Here is a 25,886-nt window from a genome sequence, read left to right on the forward strand (position 1 = left end):
GCTGTGGGGACCAGAATTTTGTATTAATGAACAGAAACCCAACATTTAGATGTTATTTAGGTGTCAGCAGCTGGTCAAGGATACTGTTGGTCCATATTACAGTTTACAGCCTGGTGATCTGGTGTTGCTCTTTGGGAACTGGTGACCGAGCTACTGGAAATAGCACAGATTGGAAAGCAGTGGCTTTCAGCCATAGAGGGATGAAGTGTTAATCCCTGTGAAATAATATAAGAAGCCTTTGATGCTCCTATTCTCCTTATTTGAGCATTTTCTCTTTGCAGTGTAATACCTAGAAGGATTATGCTTTTTTCCCCCGTTAAATATATGCCGCTTCATTTGTGGCTTTGCTGGGGCTTACCAAACAGTTATCTTTCCTTTCTTCCCCATACAAGAAGATGAAGAATTTAAGGAGATTCTGTAGCAGAAATAAAAGGTGCTTTCCTTCATTTGTCTGGTTTCAACACAAGCCATTCCTTATTTCTTTCTTACATTGGACTAATCAGATTAGTCTTAAAATTTCTTAAGGTGAGACTTGTATTTACTTTTCCAGTTCAGGGAAATACACTCTAGGCTAATTTCTGGTTTGTTTTGAGACAAGTAGCCTTTCCTTTAGCTTTATTCTTTGGGCAAGAATTTTCAAATGCCTGTGCTGCAGGCACAGTAAAGAAAATGGGTAATGACATAGACCAGAAACAGGACAAGTCTCTGAGCAGGAGAAGGAAGGGGATTAGGAATAAATTCCTATTTTATTAGGGAGAATATCAGGAGGAAATTCTTACCTGTGAGGGTGGGGAGGCCCTGGTACAGGTTGCCCAGAGAAGCTGTGGCTGCCCCATCCCTGGAGGTGTTTAAGGCCAGGTTGGATGGTGCTTTTAGCAGCCTGGTGTAGTGGAAGATGTCCCTGCCATGGCAGAGGGGTTGGAACAGGGTGATCCATAAGATCCCTTCCAACCCAACCCACTCGATGATCCCACGATTCTCTAGAGGCTGTTTTTTAATGCAGGGGCAGAGAGCACCCCATGAGTGAATGAATGAAGGTATATTTTGTGGGCTACAGATAAAGAGGTAGCACTTGCAGAGTTGTACTCATCAGAAAGAGATGGGTGAAATGATATTCCAGCTCCTAAAAGGATCCAGAGAGGGAAAAAAATACCTTAAGCGTCAGAACTGCTCTGTTAAATACTACCTTTATGTCCATGGCAAGGCTTCAAGTTAAAGGTCCCATCACAGGGTAGGTGGCAAAGCTGTAAATTTGCTGTTAGATGGGAAGGGCTTTTAATTTTATGAGTGAAGTGTACAAAGGGTACTGTAATCAATAGTTTAAATGCAAGAAAATAAAACACGTTAACTGCATGTAGGACTCCAGAGCTTAGTGCTTTGTTTTACTTCTGGTTATTTGCTCTGAAAGGATTAAGTGCTTAAAAAGCTTAAACACATAGGAGGTGATTCTATTTTCTTTTATTGTGGTATAAATTTGGGATACTTCAATTAAAGTGAATGGGTATATACAGGTATAAAACTTGAGTAAACAGTAAGAGCATAAGTCCCATAGACTAAAGACACCGGGAGGTTACTATAAATTGTAAAGATATTGAGCACTTGTTTGTTGCATAACTGTCACTGAGTCATGAGTTTTAGAACAATGTTTTATATCTTTTTTTATCCTTGATGTGTAGCTTTCATGTTCGCTGGGAATAGATAGATTTTCCAGAATTATGATTATGTCTTTATATCATTCATTTTGCCTGTGGTTGCTATGTTACAAGGCAGGGATTTAGGAAAAAAAAAAACCCTCTCTCCGCTTTGTTGGAAATTCAAAGCTTTTCAAAAGTTAAATGATGGAAAATGGGAAAGTTTTAAGACCCGATTTTTTAAAAAAAAGGACTTGAGGTTATTGCTGAGATAGAGGTGTGATAGTATCACTTTGTAAATGACACTCATTATGCCCAAATTAAAGATAAGACGTGGGTGTGAAGTAGGAAAGACTGGAGTGGCAATGCAGTGAATAGTGCTGCTAGTCTCTGGGGTTACGCTTTGGGAGTGGTAGCAACACTGCTCTTCACCCCTTTGACCATCACTGGTCTTGGGCAGGCAGCAGTGACCTCCTGCTTTGTTGCCTCCCCTTGGATCAGGAATTATCCCTGGTGGAACTTTGGTTATCCATCTGCATGCTGGATGATTTCTGCAGCTGCAGTTGAGTGTCACGGTGCAAGAGCACACTTATGCCGTGATTGGAACAGAAACCTGCAGGACCTCTCCTCTCTTCTGCTTCCTCCACTGACTTTAGCAGGGAAATTCTGAGCTCTGCTTATGATGTGAAAAACTGTTCAGCTCTACTGGCCAATTTCCCTCCTGGAAAGCACAAACTTCATTGTTCCTAAACCAGCATTTTCTGTGTGCCAGTTTTCTTAAGCACAGTGATACAGCTGTCTGTGGATTCCCCATCTGGGATGTTACCTTGCTAGTCCTCTAACCATCATCAGCGGGGTCTGTCTGTCTTTGAAACACCTGTACTTCTTCTACCTCACTATTGTCAAAAACTGGAACAAGCCTATGGGGAAGCCAAAGGGAAGGGATGAGATATTTTAGCTATAGTAAGAGGTCTGTAGATAAATGGGTCACAGCTAGGACTGCAACTATACCGAGTTTGCATCAGTCTCACAAGAGATTGGTAGGAGTTAAAATGTGATGTTAAATCCATTGACATCTGAAATTGTTGTCAGTGACGGGTTTTGGGGTAAAGATCACAAGAGCACACTGGAGCTGACCAGCTTTGGCCCCAGTGTGTAATGTTCCTCCCACTTCCTGAGTTTCCATAACCTTCACCCTCTGGGGATGGAGTGTTTGGATGGATTGGCCCCTGAGTTTAACATGGGTACAGCACGTTTTTGTTATGTTTTGTTGGTGGCTTTGGTCATCTGCAGTCAGTTGGAGGAATTACAGTCGTGTGATAAACTCACTGTGGATATTGCTAATAATTTGCAAGAGTTTGCCGAAGTGACAAAACTCTCCAAGTATTTTCCAACCAGTAATCATTTTTTTTTTTTTTTTTGCTACTAATAAGCTATAAATAAACCTCTGTTTAAATATAAATGGAGATTATGCAGCCAGTTTCTCTTTTTAAATTATGTTAATTCTCATTGTCTTTAGTGTAGTCCACAGGTGGGCAAATTAATACCAAGTATTGGGCACACTCCTTAAAACCCTGCAGAGAGTCTGCCCCACAGCTGCCCCCAAGGTCCCCCTGTCCATCAGGAATGGTCTGACATGGGGTTTTCTACTCAGTGGGACAGCAATCCCGTGGGTGCATTTCTGGGAGTAGTGGGCTTCTTAATGGCAGTGAAAATGTTTGTAAAAAAATGGTAATGCTTGGAAATCAGGATTTGGTACCGGAAAATTCCATGCAGCTGAGGGCATGTCCAGCTGGGAAAAAGCAGGTTGGGCTGATGGGGCTGAGGCTTGGAGCTGGTGACAGCAGCACAGGCACCAGCCGGGCTCTGGGAGCTGTTCCTCACAGGTTGCTCAGCAGTGGAACACACTGTCCACTTGCTCTGGGAGAATATCTAAAGGGATTATTATTTTTTTTTTTTAAGATTCAGGAGCTGATGAAGTTTAATTATCTCAGAGCTCAGATTTGGTTATTTTGCATAATTTTAATCACCGATGGCCTAATTTTCAGAGGTGTTAACTCCCGCGGCTCACGCTGAATTGGAGAAGCAGATGCTCACACCTCTGGAAATGAGTCTTTGGGGTCCAGAGTTCACAGCTGACTCCCTAAAGCCAGATATTAACAATGAGTTTTTCTTTAGTCAGGGTTTTTTGTGTTTGTTCCCCACCCCCCCCAATAAATACTTCCTTAAAAGAACTGTTTCCATGCTTGTGGAAATATGTGCATATTCTCTATTTAAGGTTTTAGTTTTGAAAGTGTGGACCTGAAAAGCACAATACCCTAAAGTGCTGTGGAGGAGGAATCCTCTTCACCCAGTGTCTGATGAAGAGCACCTTTCATTGCCTACATAGTAAGGGGAAGGTTGCATTAACACTGCAGGCCCAAGGAATGGGATTAGGAACTGCTAGAAGAAAAAATTCATGGCTATGATTTGTATGTTATTGGAGTTGAAGTATTTGATACTTGTCATGTGAAAAGTGTGTTCTTCATTGTTTTCTCTGCTGGTAATAAACCCTGTGAGGGTATCCAGATTTTCACCTGGTGCTATGTGTTCAGAGATCATGACAGCTCATCCAAACAGTAACTGTAAATGAAAAGTAATTGGCAGTATTCACAAATGTTTTCCTTGAGTATGTTACAAAATTCAGAAATGCTTTGTGGCTAGAAATCATTTTATATCCATACTTACAATGTAAGAAGTTGAAGAGAACATTGATTTGTGCTCATACATGTATTTATTTTTCATATAATTTTGTGATGCGTGTTTCCTTGCCATAGCTGTAGTCAGGAACATGTACTTGTCATGGAGAATACAGGGAATTAAGATGTGAAGGCTGTTTCTGCAGAGACACCCCATTGTGTTTGAGTTTCCAGAGATCAGTCAGCAGTCAACAAACACACATAATTTTAACAACTGTGGATCTGCTGTAAGAAGAGAGAGCATTTGTCTGGAGGATAAAATGCGGAAATTATTTTACATAGTTTACATTACACAAACCCCAAAGATTGTATGGAAGAAAGGAAACTATGAAATTCGGAGGAGTGGAGGAATAAAGCAGCAGAAGTGTGAACAGATTGTTGTAAAAACAATATTGCCTAAGATTTGCATTCAGGAAGCTCTGAAAGACTTCGAGCTCCTATTTACTCCCCTCATACTGTGACCTGTGAGTCAAAACGAATTATGCCTGTGAAAACTATTGTCTTAGAAATATGCTCTGCATTTTCAGACATGATGGGGATATAACTCTCGCTTTTCATGGATACACAACGCTGTTTTCCCTATGGTTTTTAATAAGTTCTTCCTGGCATTTAAGCCGGTACGACTGTTGTCTGCACAGCATTCACCTGTCTGTGCCCCAAAACGTTATCCTTTCTTGAGAACCATTAATGCTCTTTAGTTGTGAATGGAATGCAGAGTGAAAGTATTTTTTATCTAGAGCTTGCTGGGTATCACAGCTTCTGGGAACTGGAATTAAATGAGTTACTTTGGCCAAACCCTTGAAGGAATTGTCCCCTGTAGAAAATCCACCTGTGCGTGGAGCTCCATTGACATGTGCAGGATTTCAGCTATTAAGTGCATTTCAGAGGGAGGTGTTCAGCTCTTGGCAGGGAGGGGTGGTGTAGTGGTTGGAGCCACATGTTTGAAAATTCGTTTTCACACTTAATCAAACCTCTTAATCTTCACTCCTTTTTTTGCACCCCGCTCAAAGGTGTTGTCAGGATGATTTAGTGTTTCAGAACGCTTCGGAGATCGGTGCTCCGGGAAAAGTTTTACGCAAGCTCTCCAGACAAATAGCAAATACTTAACCCATGTAAATTTAACACTCAAAATATTTCAAAATGCTCCTTGTTTTGGATAGGGAGGTGCTGCTATAAAGATTAAAGCAATTGTATTTTATCATCCAATAAAGTATCTCTCCCTTACCCATAGTTTTTTAAAAACTCATTTTACCTGTTCTGTTTTATTTCCAAAGGTTTGCCTGGAGAACTTCTGAATGGAAAGCTTGCCAGGTGTCTCTCCTCCTTGGCCAGCAGGACTCTCACCACCACAGGCACGCAGGGCTTTGTGGAGGTGGCCTGCAAACCCGGGTGGTCTACTGTGTCCAGATCACCACGGAGCTCGGGATGCACCGGCTGAAGGAAGGTACGTGAGTGGGGCCACTCCCAAGTGCTGGCCTAAGGAGATCTGAGTAAGGAAATGGGAAGAAAATAAGGAGATAACATCCAGTCATTGGTAGCCTTTGACTAGCTGATGCCCTCCAGGTATCCATGCTCTCACAGGGAGGTGTTACTTGGCATCAGAGGGAGGAAGTGTGGTGTGGAAGTGCCAGGAGCCACACCCTTGAATTGCTGCCACTTCTGTTGTTCACTTGTGCTGGGAGGGTTGCAAAGGATGAAGGAACTAAATTTTGCTTGGAGTTGACTTTTCTTCCTCTCTCATATATCAGGTAGCCCAGCCCCTCAGTAGCTGAATGCATTTATCTGTAGTGTAGTCCTGGTTTAGGGTATAAAAAAAGATGTCACACTCCATTCAGGATATGGCTTTAGCCTCTGCTTCAGACTGATACACAATCTTTCTTGTGATTTGAAGGGGAAAGCAAAAGTAATATTGTCACAACTTCTGAGCAGACAGAAGGTTTTTGGACTCAGGAAGTGAGTTATATTTCTTTTAGAAGAATAATAAGTAGTTACAGATTCACAATGAATAATTCATCAATAGGCTGTTTTATTTACTCGATGTAGTGCTCTTGCAGAATGTGTTTTTGAGCAGAGATGTAAGATAATAACAACACAATAGGATATCTTAGATTTATTTACTTACAGAGGCAAAGCAAATGTTTCCTGGATGCCCAGTGTGTGTCCCAGCATCCCACACAGACTCTGAGATTATTCATAGTGTCTGCTTTACTTCTCCCAAACATCTGGCACTACTTTGCTCTCCCAACACAACACCCCTCTGTTCTGCACAAGTGTGTGGTGCACAGGGCTTTGAAAGCTAGAAAAGTGCTGTTGATGAGAGGTGTGGGACATTTATTAACTGTCTTCATCCTTCTAACCACTTCTGTGGTCCGTGTGGCCACTTTGTGTTGGGCTGACTTCCTTCACACTTTGTCAGTGTTGTGAATTACTCCAGAGGATTAGAGGAGTGCACCTGAATTCCTTACACCAACACATTTTGTGACAGAAATGAGTGCCCTATGTCCACTGTGTGATCACCTGCAGGTTTTCCCCTTGTTCAAAGTTCAGTTCAGCTTAAAAGTTGCAAGCCCTCTCGTCAACAAAAAAAGCCCCAGACTCAGTGGGATTCCTCTTCCTTGTATTTACAGTTATAACTTTTTACAGTTATAACTTTTTTTAATTTCATATAGGCAACTGAAAAAAAATTGAATCTGCAGAGCAATTGTACAAGGTATAAATTATTACTGTAGTTTCAAAGCAGTAGTGGAGATGTACAGGAGTCCTTGGCAAGTGAGAATCCCATCTACTGGCAGCACAGTCACATGCAAACAGAAGGAAGGAAAACCTTCCCTATTATCCCTCCCCAGCCAGTAATACTCAGTGTGTCTCATTTACTAGCTGATCGATTTTAGTTTTTTGAATAAATAAGGAATGACATATTTTTGGGCTTCTTTCTTCTGGCAGTCTGAACTGACAGAACACTTTTATTCGTCACTAGGGCATCTTGTATTTTATTGTACCAATTTTTCAGTGATGAGGAGAAGATAAGGACGTTAATCCTCTACGTATAAGCAAATATAGAGTCTAATTGCTACCATCAAAAGTACGGTAATTTTTCTTTCTTCACCTCTTGAGTGTCCTTAGAGGGATCATTGAGGAATCAAACAAGCGAGTCTAATAGGATATTACCATCCATCACAGTTGTTATTCTTCTGGTTACTTCCAATGAGAATTTGGACCTAGGCCCAATGACATATGTGAAAGAAGATTTTGTCCTGTGGTCTCTCCAGCAGCATTCTTGGATAAAACATGTAGAATCCTAGTTGGAGACAGGTACCATCTGTGATGTATTTATACATACTGCTCAAAGCTCTTTTATCCCCCAAGGATATCTCTCCCGTTTTTCGTTTGCTTATTCCTCCCATCTATTTCTTCCTTTGTTAAAATGTGTGTGTTTGGAAAGCGAGCACCTGTTTTCTTGAGTCCCTCTATATCGGTTATTCAGAAGGTTAAGTCTACAGGATTTTGATTATAAAATTCCAACTTGAAGATGCTGGAAATGGAAAACTCTCACTCGGGTATTACTTTGAGAAATGCCTTGATAAGATTTCACATCTTTCTCCCCCAAGAGGTGACCTAACTAAGAAATCCCTGTCTTGATCCAAGTGAAGTTATACATTTTTTAGGCCTGAAGGAGGAAGTCCATACTTTTAACGTGGGTGAGGAGTATTTGGAGGCAGAAGATCTTCCAGTCTTTGGAGTCCTTGGTAAAAGTCTTGCATGCTGAGATTGTTCCATCTCGATGAAGCTGTTGGTAAACAGGTAAAGGGAACTCCACATCTCTACTCACTGTGAGGCTTTTATTAATTTAGACTGAACTTTAACGTGATTAGCTTTAAACAGATCCTTGTGTTTTCTTCAGTTATCTCTTTGAATTTTAGTACGTTTAAATTTATAACGCTCAATTTTCACAGAGAGGTCGTCATCTGATACTTCAGGTTTATCGTTATTCTTTTGATGTGTAGAGATGGAAGTAGCAAATCTACATGTTGGAAATGATGTTGCTTTTAAGGAGGAGACAAAATTTGCACAAAAAGTAGTGTAGAATGTGGAAATGGGGTATCTGCAGTACAGCTCCAGTCTGTCCTTTCTGCCCTTTGGCTCTGGGTACTCCCTAATCCCTGTGCCTGAACATCCTGTGTCTGGACCAAACTGTGGGAATGGTGGTGGTTACCTATCTTTGTACCTCTTCACTCATGTGGAAGCTCTTTTGAATAAAGTAGAAAGGCAGACCCTCAATTTATCTTGAAAGCAAGACACTGCTACCATGGGACTTGCATGTTTTCTTCTCTTTTGCAAGTGAGCTTACAGAAAGAGATGGGATTTTTGTGACTGTTGATTTTATAGAATTTTACCTGAAATGTGTTTCCCCACAATAAATTTTAATCGATCTGGGTGAACATCGCTATCTAGCAATGCCCGGGGTACCAACAAAAAAGACATTTGGTAAAAGTAGGGAAGAATATTATGCAATGATCAGTTCATGAAACCTCTCCTAGTTTGGCAATGCAGCTCTCCTCTCAAATCACAGTAAATGATTCCAATAATATGGGAATTAAAATTGCTCTTAGAGTCTGGGAGTGGTGTCTGTGTTTATGTTCAAACAGTTAATAAATGTATGTGGTTCCTTGGTTTAGTTTTCTTCACCAGGAATTCTTTACCTTCTCTTCTGAAGACCAGGTAGTATCCTTTTGTTTTCTAATTAAATTTTGCTTTTTGACTTTATCTAGAAACTGTAACTCTGTATCAGTGGTCTGGGAGATGGCAGCCTTTATAAAATCCACCAGAAGCATTTCCTCTCTTCTCTGAACTAGTTACCTGCTGTCCCTAGTGACTGGGATTGCTGTTCTCTCTATATTTTCTGTAGCTTTCTAACTAGGGATCTGTCTGCCCTGTCATTCTTTCATAAAATTTGTGCCTTATATATCTTGACATTTTTTCTTTCTTACTTCTTTGAATGAGGTCCAATCTACCTCTCACTTTCAGAATTTTCTTATAATGTTTTTTGCAGCCTGTCTGCTTAAGTTTTAATTATAGGACTGAAAAGACTTTTGTGAAATGCTGTTCTCCCTTGAATCCTCTTTGTTGTTTACCCAGCATACCAAACTTGGCTAATAAAATGTATCTCTTATTACCATCTCACCAGCAAATCATTGTACGTTCCTATCTTTTTAATCTTTGTTATTTTCCATCTGAAAATCCACATAAAATTCTTATACCTGTACAGGGTTCCAAAGTCTTGTTTACAGTTTTTTTTTTTTGCTTAATGAGTTTCTCCATCATATTTGTCTCCTTATATTTATTTTTATTTGATCTTGAATTTCAGTAGCAGGTGTGTGAGATAGTTGTGCCTTCATTATTTTTGGATACCTTTTAGTGTTACCCTGCAAAGCTCTTTCTTACAGAAGTGTCTATTACTTTTATATCCCTCTTTCCTTCGAGGGAGATTCAGCCCTCTCCTGTTAGTAGACAAAATATCTTGACTGACTTACTCCACTGTAGTTCCCCAGCCCATACTAATTTTTGCTTTATTTTTAGGATGCAATTCCACCTGGTTCATCTTACATCAGATTTTTTTGACGAATTTGTGTGTTGCCAGCTGTAGCAGCAAAACCTCCTTTATTCTGTTTAGAGTTAAGGACTTGGAAAATACTCAAGTACCTTTTCAGGTTTGATGGTTACTTTGTGATCCATCCCCCTGTGTATTCCCTTATGTGGTTTTATCTTACAAGCCACTTTACTGACAGAATCACAAAATGCTCTGAAACTGAAACTGTTCCCCTGCACTTTCATCTGACTCCAACTTATACGACTCTCAAAATGATGATTTTGTGGCCTTTATACTTTCTTGTTTTCCTCAAAATATTAAGCTTTCTCCCTACTGCTGATAGACAAAAATATCTGTTCCTTTCTTATCTGATGAGTGAACTTGTCAGACTATTCTTGATTCCCATATGGGAGATGTTTTGGCACTGTGTTTTATTTTCCAGAAAATGGTACCTCTTTGGAGTTTGCACAGAGATTAATTTGAGAACTCCTTTCATTCATACTTTGTATTATTCACTATTTATCCTTATTCTTTTCTTTCTGCCCTTTTGTCTTTTTTAGCTCTAAAATATTCTGATTTTCCTTCTTTGCTCTGCAAACTCTGTTTCCTAATGAAGGTGCCACATTTTTTCCCCTGCAATTTCTTTGTTCTGCTCTGAATCATGATCTTCCAGTGCTTGTCTTCTGGGGGATTAGTGTTTCAGACTGGTACATGTGGCATCTGTTCAGTAAACTATGGAAGTTGTTTTGGGAAGAGAAAAATACCAGCGAAGAATCCGATTTGAACGTGCCCCTGCCCCCTTGGGTGCCAGGTGTGTTGTGAACCACCAGCTCCGACTCTTTAGAACCTGGAAGCTGGTTGTGCAGGTTGTTGTCATTTATGGCTGTTGCCATCCTGCATATTTACTGGGAAAAGGCTGTGTTGATGGAGATAAGCTGCCCGTAGGAGTTGATGCAGGTTCTGCACTGTTGGAGTGAATATGAGCCCTGTGAGGAGTACGAGCCCTGTTTTAAATGCACACCTTTTTCTTTTTTTTTTTTTTCCCTTTGTTGTTGTTTTTGTAAATTTATGCTGGTGAAGCTGCAGGAATGAGAAGATTAATTTACTCCATGGAAATTAGAATTTAAGAACTTTGATGTTTAAATCCTGTTGTCCTTGTCTGGTTTATGAAATTGAAAAGGAATAGGTTAGAATACATTAGTAATGAGAAAACTTGTCTAGGACCATGGCAGGGGAGAGAACTGATGGTCAGCAGTGGTGTGGAAAAAGCTTTGTTCTGCTGGTTTATGGTCCAGCAGCAGGAACATCCAGCCTGGGGGTAGTTGACCTGAATCCCAGAAACCACATTCTCAGGTGGAAGAACCACCCTCCCAAGGATCCCTCTCGTCCCAAACTGGTTATTTATCCCCGGGATGACCGCACTGGCTTGAAAAGATGAGAAATGCACCTCTGAAGTGTGAAATATATTCAGGGAAGTCTGCATCAGATTTATATTCTGGGATGCCGAGTTATTGATCTGTAAGCTCACCAAATGCTGAGCAGAATTTATGAGATACAACTCACATAATGGAAAAATAAATATGTAACAGCTGGCTTCTTTGGGGGAAACCCTTTGGAAGCAGGAGAGGAAATGATTTTATTCAGATTGTTACGGTGCTCGACAGTAGTGTTTAAATGCATATTTCAAAAATTTTAGTTTGAATCCATTAAGGAAAAAAACCCCACATTTTCCCTAATGTCTTTTAGAGGTATAATATTTTCACTTCTTTCATGTCTTGAAACTAATTAAACTAAAATGAAGAGAATAATATATAAAAGGACTTAGGCAGTGAAAGAAGTGAGCCTTCTAAGAGGTGCCTTATAAAGAATAGCCCTTTTTTTCTCAACAGGATATTTGTTATGACCATGAAATAGTTATCCCTTTATAAATACTTTTATTTGTATAGTTGGCTGTGGTATCCAACAAATAATATGCAGCCCAGTTAGTTCATGTGATAGATGAGGTTTTAGTTCAGGCTTTTGCCCTTGAAAGCTAAGATTTTAATTGCATCTGTATTTTTGTCATCATTTCCTGCCACTGGAACTGGATTCCTTTTATTCAAAACAGTGATGGTTTGTTCTCTGTAATTTTGTCCTGTTGTTGTTATGAGGCCAGGGAGCTGCATTGTGTTCAGACAGTAACGTGGGGTGAGATGAAAAATTGAAAAGATTTGTATGTACGGGGTGACACCACAAACTGGGGCAGAGTGGAGAGGGAATGGAGCCAACGTTGGCTGAGCTGGTCCTGGAACAGAAGACATTGGAGATAAATGAAATGAAATTTTCATGGGTTTTCTTCACTGTTTCATAGGTTTTCTTCCCTGTTTTCCTCGTGGCTTCTCTCACCCTCTCTGGTGGTCTGTCCCAGTGATTTCCAGCCTTTTCTGGGTAACAGCCAATAGGCTGAAACATCCCACAGAGCCCTTTTTCCCTTCCCATCGTTGCCTTCACTGCCATCCCAGCATCCCTGTTGCCTCCACTGTTTTTCCTGGACACTCTTAATGACTTGTCACTTCTGGTCTGCTCAGTCATGTGGCTGCTGGTGGGAAGCCCCACGTTCACTCTGAATTTTTGCCAGATCTGTGCTTTCTGTCCTTAATCTCCACAAATTCTGCTGTAGCAAAACAATACAGTATTCCAGCTGGGATCACAGTCCTGTTGTACAGCAGAGGCTGTGGAAAGGGGGATACTTTTTGTCTGTGTCACTTTAATAAAATGGTGAGGATCTTTGTTGTTCTGAAATACATTAAACCGTTGTTGCTCTTGGCAATCCACTATTAACCCTCTTTCATGCTGTGATCAGCCTTCTATTCATGCGTTGTTCCTTGTCTGTTAAATAGATTTTAATTGAAAATAGGACTTCCACTTTGTGCCTGGTGTCTTCAAAACTAATTGATTCTTCCTAAAAGCTCAAAGGAGCCCTTTCCATCAGGCATGGCGTGCATTGGGCTCCTTCCTGGAGGGATGCAGCGGGCTGGGATCGGTGCTGTTTCAGGGGTTGCTCAAATTGCACTCACCGCTTCTCCCTTGGGTAATATTTTGGGTTTGCTGTAAGTCTTTCAGGTTAGAGAAATTGCTTACAAATGTTGTGCTGGGTTTATCCCTACTGTGTTTTACACACAAAGGTGTTTTTATAGCATAGCTCATTCCTTTGTGATTTTCTCAAGTAATTTCCCTTTGTATTGATCCAAGTGTCTTTGGTTTATAAGTCCTGGCAGAGCGAGTAAGAATTTTCACAAGGATATGCCATCCCTTTCTTGTTCCTTTCTTGTACCCTGGAAATCATTAATTTGGGTTAGTCTTGCCAAAAGAAATGGTAAACATTTGGATTTATTTCCTTCGGAATTGAACATTACCTAAAATATGGCTGCATCAATATGTAAGATAATCTCTGTGTGTATTTCAGCTTTGTTAGTGATATTTAGAAATGTCTCATTTTGGTTTAACATCAAAAATACTTGGGTTTTCATTGTAGAAGAGAAATGTAGTTAAGGTCCAGGAAAAAAAAAAAGTTCTTTACCTCCTGAGGAGTTGAAAAACTGTATTTGACAGGAATCCCTGCATCCAAAATGCTGTCCTATGCATTTCTCCCTCTGTCTGGTCAGCATTGCTTTTAACTTAGTGTTGGTATGTGTGCCTGCAAGTATCTGTCCACATGACTGTATTCAAAGATAATTTATTTATTGGCTCAAAATTACATTATGGAAATAATCATATCAGAGCTGATTTCCTCTTCCACTCTTCCTCCAAATCATTACCTCAGTAAAAATACATAGAGAAACAAGACACTTTAGAACCCAATTTATTATCTCCTGCTGGTAGCAATAACCTGAAAATAACAGCAAACAGTAAAATTCCAACTTGAGGCAAGACACTGGTGCTGGGAACAGCTGCAGCCACGTTTATAAAGGAGAGATTCAATATAACAGCTATAGAAATGTGCAATGTTTCAGGGGCTCCCAGATTAGTACTTGATTGCTTTTTCAAGTTTGTTCTATAGATTGGGAAGAACACGGGATTTTAAAAGGTAAGAACAAGTGTCATAAATAAGCTGCTACTTGAATCAGAGATGTTGCCTCCCCCTACCACTCCTTTTCCTGGCTTCTGCCTTTCCCTTTCCCCAACACCAAAAAAAGGCTGATATTGTTCCAAGGAAAATAATTACACAAAAAGCACTTTTTCTATCTGAATGTAGGAAAATGCCATTGCAGAGTCAATTATTGAACAAAATCAGAAGGCTGGCCTGTTCCTAAAGACATTCCTAGCAGCTGTGTTCATTTATCATAGGCATAATGGCAGGTTTTTTCCTGAGTAGGACATCCCCAGCCAGGCTACCTGTGCCGTTTGGAGGCTGCAGTGTGCGAGGATTCTGGTGTTTAAAAGGCTCACAGAAAAACTCCACTTTATCCTTAATTTAAAATTTTAAATTAAAAAAAAAAAAAAAGAAAAAAAGAAAAAGAAAAAATTGTTTGGGTATGCAAGAATAGCAATAGAGAATCACATCAAGCTTTGAAATAAAGCAGATGGAAATCAGAGGCTTTAATCAAAGATCTGAAGGAATGAAATTCTTTTAGCTGGTCCGTCCAGTCACTCTGGCTACCATGCTGGAAACTGTGGCTCTCTATACCTGCCTGGTGTCAGAAAAGGATGGTGTATTTGCATTTATTAATGCAGCTTTGGGTTTTTTTGTTCTTGGCTATTTCCTGGAGACTTTGACTGAAGGTTTGTAGTCAGTGTAGAGTGAGTTTAAGCTGGCACAGACCTGGGGTGTATCTGTGTGTTTGATTAGGATGGTATTTGCTGATTTACCTTCTGTAGACTATAAAGAACTACCTAAGGAAGTGAGCAATCAGTCTTGCTGCAGTGACAGGTAGGATGTAGGTCCTGGGAAAAGAGCTCCTGGTGCTGGAATTAAATAAGGCATCAGCCCGAGGGAGGAGGAGGAGCAGGAGATGGTTGGCAGGGATTTCCTTCAGAGTAGGAAGAAGTCTTCCATGAGTCTGGGATGGCTGGTAGGCCCTTTAACTTTTTGAAATCAATTTTTCTTGTTTTTCTTTTATCCAAAATCAATTTCAAATACCCTCAGGTGCACTGATTTGTTTTCAAGGCAGGAGAACAATCTGACTTTATAGAGTGGCTTCCACTTTTAAACAGGTAAATTCAGTATACAAATCTAAAAATCAGTGAGGAGGAAAGAGCCATTCCTGGCAATGACATCTTGAGTTAGAGCAGAGCAGGACTGGACTTCATTCCTTGGGTTGACCATCTGCACTCAATTTTATTTCCTTTCATTTCTTCATGTGAACTCTCAAAAACTGATACAGTTTTGCAAAGCTTGATGCTGAAAGGCAGGTTAAGCCATGCGTGAGACTTCTTGGTAAAAGAAATACTCTTATCCTTAAAACTCTAATATTTATCTCATTCTGTCTGTCACTTCTCTTGCAAGGTCTCCAGAAAAGGTCTCTCTGTGTGAACATTCAGGTGAATTGGATTTATGCCACCTTGTTCTAATCTCTAAATGAACATGTCAGAGGCCTTACAGTGTCTCTGAAGTCATTCAGAAAATGGTCTTTTTTTACTAATATATTATCTTTCAGCTTAGTATTGAATCCCACTGTTGTTTAATCCTGTTATTCTGATGAGCTGGAGTCATAAGCACTGATACTGTCTGAAGTGTCAGCTTCAGGATGTGCAAATCAAAATGTATGGGGATTTTGAGCACTGAAGTCTTGTGTTCAAAAAAAAAAAAAAAAGAACTTGTGTTTTTTTTTCTTCAAATGATTCATTTCAAATAAAGTGGTAAAATATCAGAAAAAGAAAAGATTAGTCATATATTGGGGGTGTTTTTATAAATTCCTTTCAAATCAATTCCATGCATGGAAGCAAAGAAAAACAGACATTAAAAATAAAAATGAGGATAAAACAAACTCAGTAGCTGTAAAAATTAATGAAGTCTTGGTAATACCATGGCAGAGTAAACTCAAACAAGCCTGTGCCTTTTGAAAGACTGCTTTGATATTGATTTATCTAAAGAGGCAGCCAAATTCAGCCCATAATGTAATTAAAATGCAATATTGTATAATGACTCAGAAGATAGATTGAAGAGTCTTTCCCGTTCTTTTCCTTCCTTCCTCTGCCCCAAATAAAAAGGTGAGGGAAGTTAATTGAAACTAGAAATCTCTGATGTTAAATGGAAATACAAAGAGAGTCAAATTTTCCAAATTTATTGTCGGTATCAAGTAAACTGGTCCTTGGCAGAGCTTGGAGTCGGCTCATTTCTGGGATAAAGAGAATTGGAGATCCATGCCTGGCAGCTCAGGTAAATGTCTCACCTCCCAGGCTGGAAAGATGCTGTCTGCATAGAAGAAATCAAGATCTCTGCTCAATTTTATTGGAAGTAGATGAACAAAATTCAAAAGTCTGGACCCTTCATCCATAATCCAGGGGTGGCAGTGCCCTTGAAGGGGATGGGGATGGGGAGATTCCCCCGTGCTTGGTAGGGGGGTTTCACCTGCCTCTGCCTGGCTCCCAATTGCAGCGTGAGCTTTTTGGATTTCCTTCTTAGGTGTCTTTCTGTCCAGTCTGGTATAAAAAGGTCTCCCTGGCCATAAATGCAGGGATTAGATTCCAGTTTATTGCTCCAGCATTGTTGAAAATCAGCACTGAATTTGGATTTAAAGCTGCTGTTTACCACTAAGCATAGTCTTAATTGGCTTGCCAAGTATGGACAATTTAGATAAAACTTCTACGTGCCTTGCTCAACACAGGATTAACTTTTTGCTCAGGGAGATAAGACCCTGGGAAAAAAAAAAAAAATCACTGGATTTTGGTGCACTACGGAAAACTAAGGTCAGCAGTAACTTCTGGAGCGCTGTCAGGGCGAAGTTACAGCCTTGATTTTCTCTCTTTTTTTTTTTTTCCCCTTTTCTCTTTTAGTTGCTAGACCGGTAGATGGGAAGCTCTGCCAGGGTCCTGCTCCCTCCAGCTCCCAGGTGTGTCACCTGCCGTGCCCGGCCGAGTGCGTGGTGTCCCCGTGGTCGGCGTGGGGTCCCTGCGAGCACGAGAGCTGCCAGCACCGCCACGGAGCCAGAGGTGAGGGCTGCCCTTCTCCCTTCCTTTGTGCAGCACCCAGGGGGCCTAAGGCAGGCCGTGCAATATTACAGTAACACCGCAAAGGCAGTGGTGTCAAACTCCACATCGGGAGCTTAATGTGTTTCCCTTTTAAAAATTAATCGAACATAGGATGAAGCTCTTGGGTGTGTGCAGTGGAATGTGACCTTTAAAAGCTTTTTGCAGTTATTCGTGTGAGAAATAAAAAAAAAGGTAAGATTTTTTTTTTTCCTCCCAAGCTGATTCAGATCCCTTTATCCTGCACTGCACGTGTAAGAAAGGAGGATTTCTTGGGCTGGTGGCTGCCAGGCTGTTCCTCTCTGATCCCCATTGGAAGTCCTGCTACCTGCCCGGATTCCAGGGCAGTGCAGCTGGCTGGAACAGGTCAGGACTAAGGTGCATCCCACAGTCCTGAAATCTGGAGTCAGGCTGACCCAAGAGGTTGTTCTCTTTCTCATTATCTATACAAATATAATTTAGCCTCCCCGGCATTTCATTTGACTGCTGTACGTGTTTGTTGCTGCAAACACGATGAGATTCCTTGCAGAGCCTTTCCTAGGGCTCTAAGTTGGAAAAAAAGACTATTGGAGTCCATGTCTGGGAATGGATACTATTGTTTGGACAGTACACTTTTCTGAAAGCTGCCTAAGTTTGTGAAATGGTTTGAACTGGTCTAAATTTTTCAAATTAAAAGAGAAATAATAAAAAATAAATCTTTAAATATAAATAATTGCAAAAGCATTTCATGTTTGAATAGTTTTGAATAATTTCTTTTTGCTCATTTGAGGCCTGTGGAAGTTTGATCTGTTACATTCTCTGGAATGTTTTATTTTTAATTTCCTTTTCTGTGGGCAGAACATTTCCACGTGGCCTCTACTAAGGCTGTGTATTTGCCCCTGCTCTGAGACTGTTGGGGGAACGACCACCATATATTTTTTTCTGCCTTTTACTCAGAATTCTGTGTCATTTACATAAAAGGACGTGCTGAAAGATACTTGTGTATTAGTTCTGCATTTTATATAGCAACATGACTTTTGGCTTTATTCAGAAGGAGGTAGATTATATAATCAATTCTATGATTATTTCTGTAACCTTTTTCTTCCACTTTACATTTGAATCTTCCAGTTTAATAGGATGTCATTTCAAAGAGGTCTGATATGCATTATGTATCAGAAAACCTTACACCTTCGTAAAGCAGAATACTAATTTCTCAGTAAACTGCTCTGCTGGTGTCTCAAAACAAGTCTTTCCGTTCGTGGATTCCCAGGCAGAGTGTAGATGTTCTTTATGTCTTCAGTTCCTTAACTGTTCCTCTCCTTTTATTTTAATTCTGCTATTGCATTAATATATGCATCCCTGGTAAATGTCTACATTTTGACATGTGTATTTCTATCTGATGTTGATAAAAAGGGAAAAAGAAATGCGAGAAATGTGGGTTGCTGGAATTCTTTTACACGCTGTTAGATTTTGCATGGCAGGGCTGTGGGCTCATACAGCCAAGTGCCATCCCAGTCAGTCCAGTTTGTAAATGTTGCACCCTTGTTTATCCCCCAGTTCCAGGAGCCCTGTATAGTCCTCTTCCTACTACATGATTGTGTAAATATTTTTGCTGTGGTCCAGTTAATTCAGTTCCACTTTTTCCAGGCTTTAGGATGAGACGGAGGCAGGTGATCGTGGATCCAGTGGGCACCCTGGCAGGCTGTCCCCACTTAGTGGAGTCTATTCCTTGTGAAGACCCTCTGTGCTACGAGTGGGTCGTTTCGGAAGGAGCGTGTGTGACTGACCGTGGAAAATGTGGGCCTGGACACCGCATCCTGAAAGCCACCTGCAAGAGCAGGAAAGGTGAGCAGTGGTATGGTCTCAGAAGCCATTTGTGGATTTTTTGTGTCTCCTTCTAAAATGACATTTTCATGCAGAGCATTTGCAAGTATTTAAATTATCTCCTTACTGAATTTTCATGAAAGTTTGAGATCTTTTGAGTTGGCTGTGTTGCTCATGAGAGCCTGGTGCTGATAGGATTTGGGATTTTGCCTGGAGCCTCCTCTTCTATTTTATCCTAGAGGAGATGACTCACCAGTGCAGGTCATGTACTGTCATTCCTGGCCTTATCACCACAAAAGTGGGATACCAGTGTCCTGGTTCTGCCTAGAATCCTCCATCTCTCATCTTAGACTAAAGTGAGGCTGTCACTCAGGTCAGCAGCTCTATGGGCATTCAAAATATCAACCCAGCCCTTAGCATTTCTTCTACCCTCAGTTTTTTGGTGTGTGGTCTGAATGTTTATCTCACTGTGATAACCCTGTTACAGTCATGGGAAGGGATGCTTGGTTGTGCTGCCAGAATTAATACAGGACTAAGATGTCACTGAAATGCTCGTACCAAGTAATCCTTCACTTGGCAGCAGTTGGAGACCTGCAGAGTGCTCAGTGTACAAGTTGCTAATAATGAATAAGTACATTTTTATATGACGTTTACAAACAACCGGCAAGATGTTATTTCTTGTGTTTGGTTTGAACCCCAGCCAAAGGTTTCATTCCTTGATAAGGTCAGTGTTGTCAGATCTTTAGATTCAATTACATGGAGCACAATTTTGCAGTCCTTAGTCACAGCAAGACTGTGCTATCATCCCAAAACTGGCAAAATTGTGCAACTTTAGAGCCTGATATTATGTCTGAAATGGAGAATTCTTCTTTTACATGGTGCTGAGACCGATCACAGGAAATAGTTTCAAGTTGATAACAGGAGGGGTTAATTGGGAAGTGTGTCCTTCACGAGGCATTAGAACCTGACAGAAAGAAATGATGGCTGCTTTGTCTGAAGAGCACAGGTTCTCCTGAAATACAATTAAATCTGGGTGGTTTTCTTGTAAATTTTTGAGAATGGAGGAAAAAAAAAAATCTTCAACTGTTATAAAATGACACAGCCAGAATAAAGTGGAGAGCAAAGAGCTGAGTGTGGATTTTGTCTGAGTGGTCTCTGCTGATCTGTGATCACAACTGTAGGTCCAGGCCTGCAGTGAAGTGTGCAGATGGATGGTGTTGCTAAGGAGCACCACGTACTTCACACTGTTAGAACTGTGCCAACATCCATGCCTATGCACCGAGTTGTGACTGGGAAGGAGAGCACGTTCCAGGGCAGATGCTCCTTGGTCTCTGATCAAACTGTTCTCTCTGGCTATGATCCTTCGGAAGCCAGGCCTTTGAAGTGCCTCTTCTTCACTCGGTTGTTCAACAAGGTATTGGAGATCTCACAATGCCCTTTTCACTTCAATTACTCTGTGCATGTTCTAGTTACAAAATAACCATGTTGGGACACTCTTCCCACCCCGCCACCCCGGGACAAACATTGTCACTAGACGTGATCCAGTTATAACTGAGAAGGTTCCACAAGGAAATATCCATATCAGTAGGCTGGTTAGAAGCACTGCTTAATACTACTTTTAAGCCTTTCTGAATTTTTGGTTGAGTAGGAGAGGTCAGGAAGAGTCCTTAGAGTAGAAATTGGAAAAAAAAAAAAATTTGAATTGTTTCTTCTTCCCTCAATCCAGTAGCATTAGTTGCTTTGTTCATAACCTTATTTCCTGCTATAATATTCTCTTAGCTAAATTTCCTGTGTGAGAAGTAGTGTCTTTTTTTGGATAAAAGCTGGAGTAAGTGTCAGACTTGCATAATGTGTTTTACCTGGAATGGCTGGTTAGTTGGTAGTAGGAGGCCAGGAGGGAGTCGTGTGAAACACGATGTATCAATTACAGGTAAAACAGCATAAGGCCTGTGCTCATGCCTACCATTGTACACATGCTCAATATTCTGTGCAAGTAAGGGTCCTGCTGAAAGCATTTAGGGAAGCTGTATTATGTGCTGGTATTTTCATTTACTTAAGCATCTTTTCTAGAATTCAGTTCTGTCTCCTAAAATCCAGTAATTTATGCAGTCATTCCATCATCCGTGCCTGGCATTGTCGTTCAGTATTCCCACTGAAAGCCTGCAAGGATGAAAATAATAAATTTTTTGTACCCTGTTATATGACAAAATCCAGTGTATCAACATCTTAATAACAATTCATTTGGACCTGGAGTATGTTCATTAGGGTACTTCGGGTTTTCTCTGTCTGCAAGACACCTCCATTTTCACATGAATGCCAGACTTTTTGGCATTTTTTTTTCCCTGTTCTTACTGCAGTGTGTTGGCTGACTTCTCTTGAGAAGGAGCTGATCTCAGTGCTGTTTGTGTGAGCCATGATGCAGGACAGCTTGGCATCACACCTTCTTGCCCTTGCCCACCTTCTCTTCTTTCTCCATCCCCAGTGTGGCTGAACCGAGTCCTTTCCCAGCCTGTGCTCTGCTGTGTAAGCTGGGCTGTTCTGTGCTGCTCCCCCTGGCTCAGAGACAGGAGGCTCTTGTTGTGAGGACACTGTTTGTTCACTTGCCTAAAACAAGCTTTAATCACACTGATTGCAGTGGAGGGGAGCTGACTGTGTTTTCAGTCCTCCCCCATGGCAGAGGACTTTGCTGCTCCTGCTGGAGCCTGTGGGATCCTGTTGGACTAAACTTCCCTCCAGCATGGTGGAGCTTGGAGGTGCATCTTTCTCTCTGAAATATGTTGATGAACAGCAAGTGAAGTTCACAGGGCATTAGTCCTTCTCTGTCCCACTCCTGGTCACCCCCTTGTCTTTCTCCCATGCCATGTCCGTGGTGCCAGCCCATGCCATGAGAGAGGTGAGCAGGGAGCAGTGGGTAACAAACAGGTTCCTCCAGCTGAAACTTCACCTTTGAATCCCTTGTAGTGTCCTTTCTTCCCACATTGAAAAGCCATCCTTTCTGGTGAGATCTTGTGGTACTGACCGAGGTAACAAACTGCTGCTGGCCTGAGTGGAGTTTGGACAACACAGGAGCAAGTCACAGATGGATCTAACTCTGGTTTCCAAGGTTCCTCTGAAGACTTCCCTGTTAAAGCAGTGTATCTTAGTAAGGACTTGTAGGAATTTCAGTGATGCAGCAATTGTACTTCCACTCGATCTAGAGGTGCAGAAATGAATTTTTGTTCCTTAAATAGGTTAATCTATAATAATGAAGTGACCTCCAAAGAGCACATACTGTGTACAGCAGTTTTTTTATGGAGTAACTGGAGTCTGTAATTTGTGATTTGCAGTACTTTGGCATAGATTAGGAGTAATGAGAAGGCAATAATAATCTCATTACTTTGTCATTGTTAGGTGTCTGCTCCCACTAGCAGTGTCTCTAATCTCTGTTAATAAGTTACTGAACATGTATATGATGCATGTGAGATGCTCTTACTGTCTGGTCCCTATCCCTCGAGTGCTCTTCTTCTGTATCAACAAAAGACAGTAGTGTAATAAATCAAATAAAATTAAATAGTGCATAGAAATGCAATGTGAAGTAATGCATAGAATGGGAAAAGACCTCTATTTCATACTTCTTCCAAACAAAATTTTTCAGCAAAGTGGTTTTTATTTAGCTTAGTGGAGGACGATGGATATTTTTGGGAAAGCCTGAGAAGCCAAAAGAACAGTATAGGAAAATTGATGCTGATACTAAAGATCAGATGGTTGTAAGTGTATCATTGGGTACATAGATCTATAATTCAGATCAAAGAATTTATTTGAAAACTCTCTTTTTATATTCACAGACAACTCAAGTTATTTGTGATTTTTCTCAGAGTTGTTGTTTTCAGTTTTCAACAAGGAATTGAATAATTGCCTGCTTGTAACGTATTCTTGATCAGATAGTTGCAAGTATTTGACATTTGATTTTGGGCAGTCTCGATTAGAACCGACAAACATTACTGTATATTGACCAGATGAAAATAACTCTCTGAAAACTTCCCAGTTCGCAAAACATGAACGTGGTTAAAACTTTCTCAAGCGCAATTGGGCAGTCGCCAAAATGTATTGCGTTTCTTTTTTTTCAATGACAATGACCATAATAATCTTTTGTGTGCTCTGCTGCTTCTGTCTTTGCAAGAGGTACAAGCATTTAAAGTATGGTGAGTCAAGGGGAACTCAGTGCTGTAGTAGAGTGCAGGAAACTGCAGGACTTGGCTCAGGATCAGCAGGTAGAACCTCAGTCCAGACAGGAGAACTTGTGCCTTCATGGGTAGTTTCACAGTTGTTTGATTTAGGTGCTAAGAAATATATAAACATATATTTTAACTCATAAAAGTTGTTGGGTTCAGTCTGATGAAGCAACTTGAGTACCCTTTTTGTTGTTATTTTCCATATCTATTTTAGGCTGCAATAAGGATGGAAAATAAGATTGAAACAAGAAAAATGCCGAACCAAACTGTGCTTTTTTTTTAGAAATGCCGGTTGTGTAGCTTGTGAACAGAGTAGTCATTATGGTAAGGAGTACAACCTGAGTACTTACATAAGGGGAACTATAACAATAAATTTGTGAAATAACAAGTATGACTCATAAAAGTAACAACTCCTTTTCCAAGCATTTTATAAATGTCTCCGACAATACTATAAATGAATTCTCGCCTATTAGCAGTGCTCACGAATAGATTGTAAAATATTATTATTCAGAATCATACCCACAAGTCGCCGATCTGTTTTGTTGTAATTCCCATGTCATCATTTATTAATTTGCTTCTGCTTGTTCCGATTCCTACCAGAAGAATTATTAGTAGCCAAGACAATTTATCTGTGACAGTGTACAGCATATTGTCTAAGTAATCAAAAATATGAAATAGTTCATACCCAAAGGCTTAATTGTTTTAATCAGAAATTATTAGATCAGCAACAAGGTTTGATGCAAAGGTCATGTGATCTTGCTGGATTTGAGCTCTTTTACACTTACTCCTTGTTAACAAGTCTAGTCACAGCTCAAAAGCTGCTGAGTATTTGCCTTTCTGTAGCGTCAGCTTGGGTGTCAGGGTTTCTTTGGTTTGTGGGAGTTAAAATTCATAGAATCAGAGAATGGTTTGGGTTGGAAGGGACCTTGAAGATCATTTCGTTCAGAACCCCCTGCCATGGGTAGGGTTACCACTCACTGGGCCAGGTACCTCAGGGACCCATCCAACCTGACAAACCAGACTTGAGGAGTTCTCTTCCTTTTTGAGGACAGTATTTATAACAGAGCTGAATAATCTCTCCCTTCCTTATTCATGCACACTTCATGCAGTTCTGGGGAGATGCAGATGTTGAGCCCAGAGGGGCCCAGACAGATGCTGCTGTCTCTCTTCTCCTGTAGCACCCAAAGGACTGTTCCTAGGACCTGTCACAGAAACACAATCTTCAGCAGCTTCTGCCTCACCTAGTTCCTCCCAGGAACTTTGTGGGTTTCTGTGCACCCTTCCCAGCCATAGCTGATAAATTGATAATATCAGGCAGGTCTAAGGACTCACAGCTGTAAGGGGCGAACCTCCCCGCTGCAGACAATCTGCCAGGGTGGTACCTTAGACATAAAACACTGCTGCCATGGCTGTTGTGGTGGCAAGATGTTTTCTTTAACTAGTCTCAGTGGAATAAGCTGCTGGCTTCAAGCTGCAGGATTTACCTGAGCTGGGATCGCTGAGCCTGGGATCACTGAGCCTCGGCACTGCCGGACACGGGGCTGCTCGAGTGGCCGTGAGGAGAGGCAGGAACAGAAATCCTTCTGGAGTGAAAAATCAATCTCCTCATTTCAGCAGTGTGATGCCAGAAGAAGAAACAACCTGACTCAACCCCCCCCATCAAGACCCCAGGGTGTATTTGCAGAGGTTGGTGAGTAGAAGAAACCCACAAAATAAAGGTGTTCACTGAAATTTTAGACCTGTTGCTTCTTTTGGCTTCAAGCAGAGAATGTATATATGAGCACTGCTGCTGCTCTTCTGGCAGTACTGGGGAGCAGTAGCTTCAGCACAACAGTTTCGTTTTATTTCTCCCTTTATGTCTTTGGTTCTAGGCAGTTGGTATCTAGAACGTGACACTTGTCAAGAAAGCAGGAGGGTTTTTCTTTTTGAGTGTTAGTAAGTTCACTGAACAAATACAACTTTTGATTGAAATACGTCTATTCCCAAATTTCTGTTTCACCTGACAGTTTTGTTTGTTTGTAAAACTGGAGAATGTTATTTCAGAGTCAAAATATTTTTTTTTCAGCATTTTTTGATCAAAGGGTTAATGTTTGGGGTTTTTTTTGGTAAATGTACTAGCCTTAAACAAAATTTAAAAATCGAATTATTTTTAAGAGGTTGTTAACATAAAAGCAAAATATTCCCTTCACATTAATCAAACATTTTGCCTTATCTTGAAATTACTTTTTTCCTAAATCCACTCCCAGTCTCTCTTCGGACTACTTTAAACAGTTATACAGTTTTTCTTCCTTTCCCTTCTTTTTTTTTTTCCTTTTTTTTTGGTTCAGTGCCCAAACAGAAATCCATTATTCAAACGGCTCGATTGACAGAGCAGACACTGAATTCCTGTTGGAATTGAAGCGAAGAGTAAAGGGAAGTAAGGTAATCAAAGGAGTGTTATTTTAAGATCCAATATTATGTTCTGCCACAGGTTGACAGTGAAGCTCTGCACTTACAGAAGCTGAAGGCTCTTTGGGGGTGGGATGTTAACAACGGTGTGCTCAGTTACCTGTCTGTGCTCCCAGGTCCATCCCAGCGTGTCCTGTGGTCCCTGAGAAAGTTTGTTCCCAGGGACAGCCTGCAATATGTTCTCTGTGCTCAGCATCACGAGGGGCAGGAGCATCCCACCAGCTGTGCCTCAATCCTCCAGGAAGAAGGGGCTTCAAGGAGAGATGACAGCTGGTTTTGTTCCTGTTTGAGGGCATGAAGG

General features: G+C 40.8%; 1 protein-coding gene across 4 annotated transcripts in view; it reads left to right on the forward strand.

Annotated features, from left to right (window-relative positions):
* Positions 1-25,886, forward strand: part of THSD7B (thrombospondin type 1 domain containing 7B) — a 306,528-nt gene that overhangs the window by 116,734 nt on the left and 163,908 nt on the right. For all 4 annotated transcript variants that reach the window (XM_050340404.1, XM_050340408.1, XM_050340405.1 and 1 more), the window contains exons 6-8: positions 5,644-5,813; positions 16,932-17,087; positions 18,750-18,947. In XM_050340404.1, coding sequence (XP_050196361.1) covers positions 5,644-5,813; positions 16,932-17,087; positions 18,750-18,947 — 524 coding nt within the window. The remainder of the gene's footprint in view (positions 1-5,643; positions 5,814-16,931; positions 17,088-18,749; positions 18,948-25,886) is intronic.

This window comes from Myiozetetes cayanensis, unplaced genomic scaffold (genome assembly GCF_022539395.1).
Source record: "Myiozetetes cayanensis isolate MyiCay16 unplaced genomic scaffold, myiCay2020 scf9, whole genome shotgun sequence".
Taxonomy (NCBI): Eukaryota; Metazoa; Chordata; class Aves; order Passeriformes; family Tyrannidae; genus Myiozetetes; species Myiozetetes cayanensis.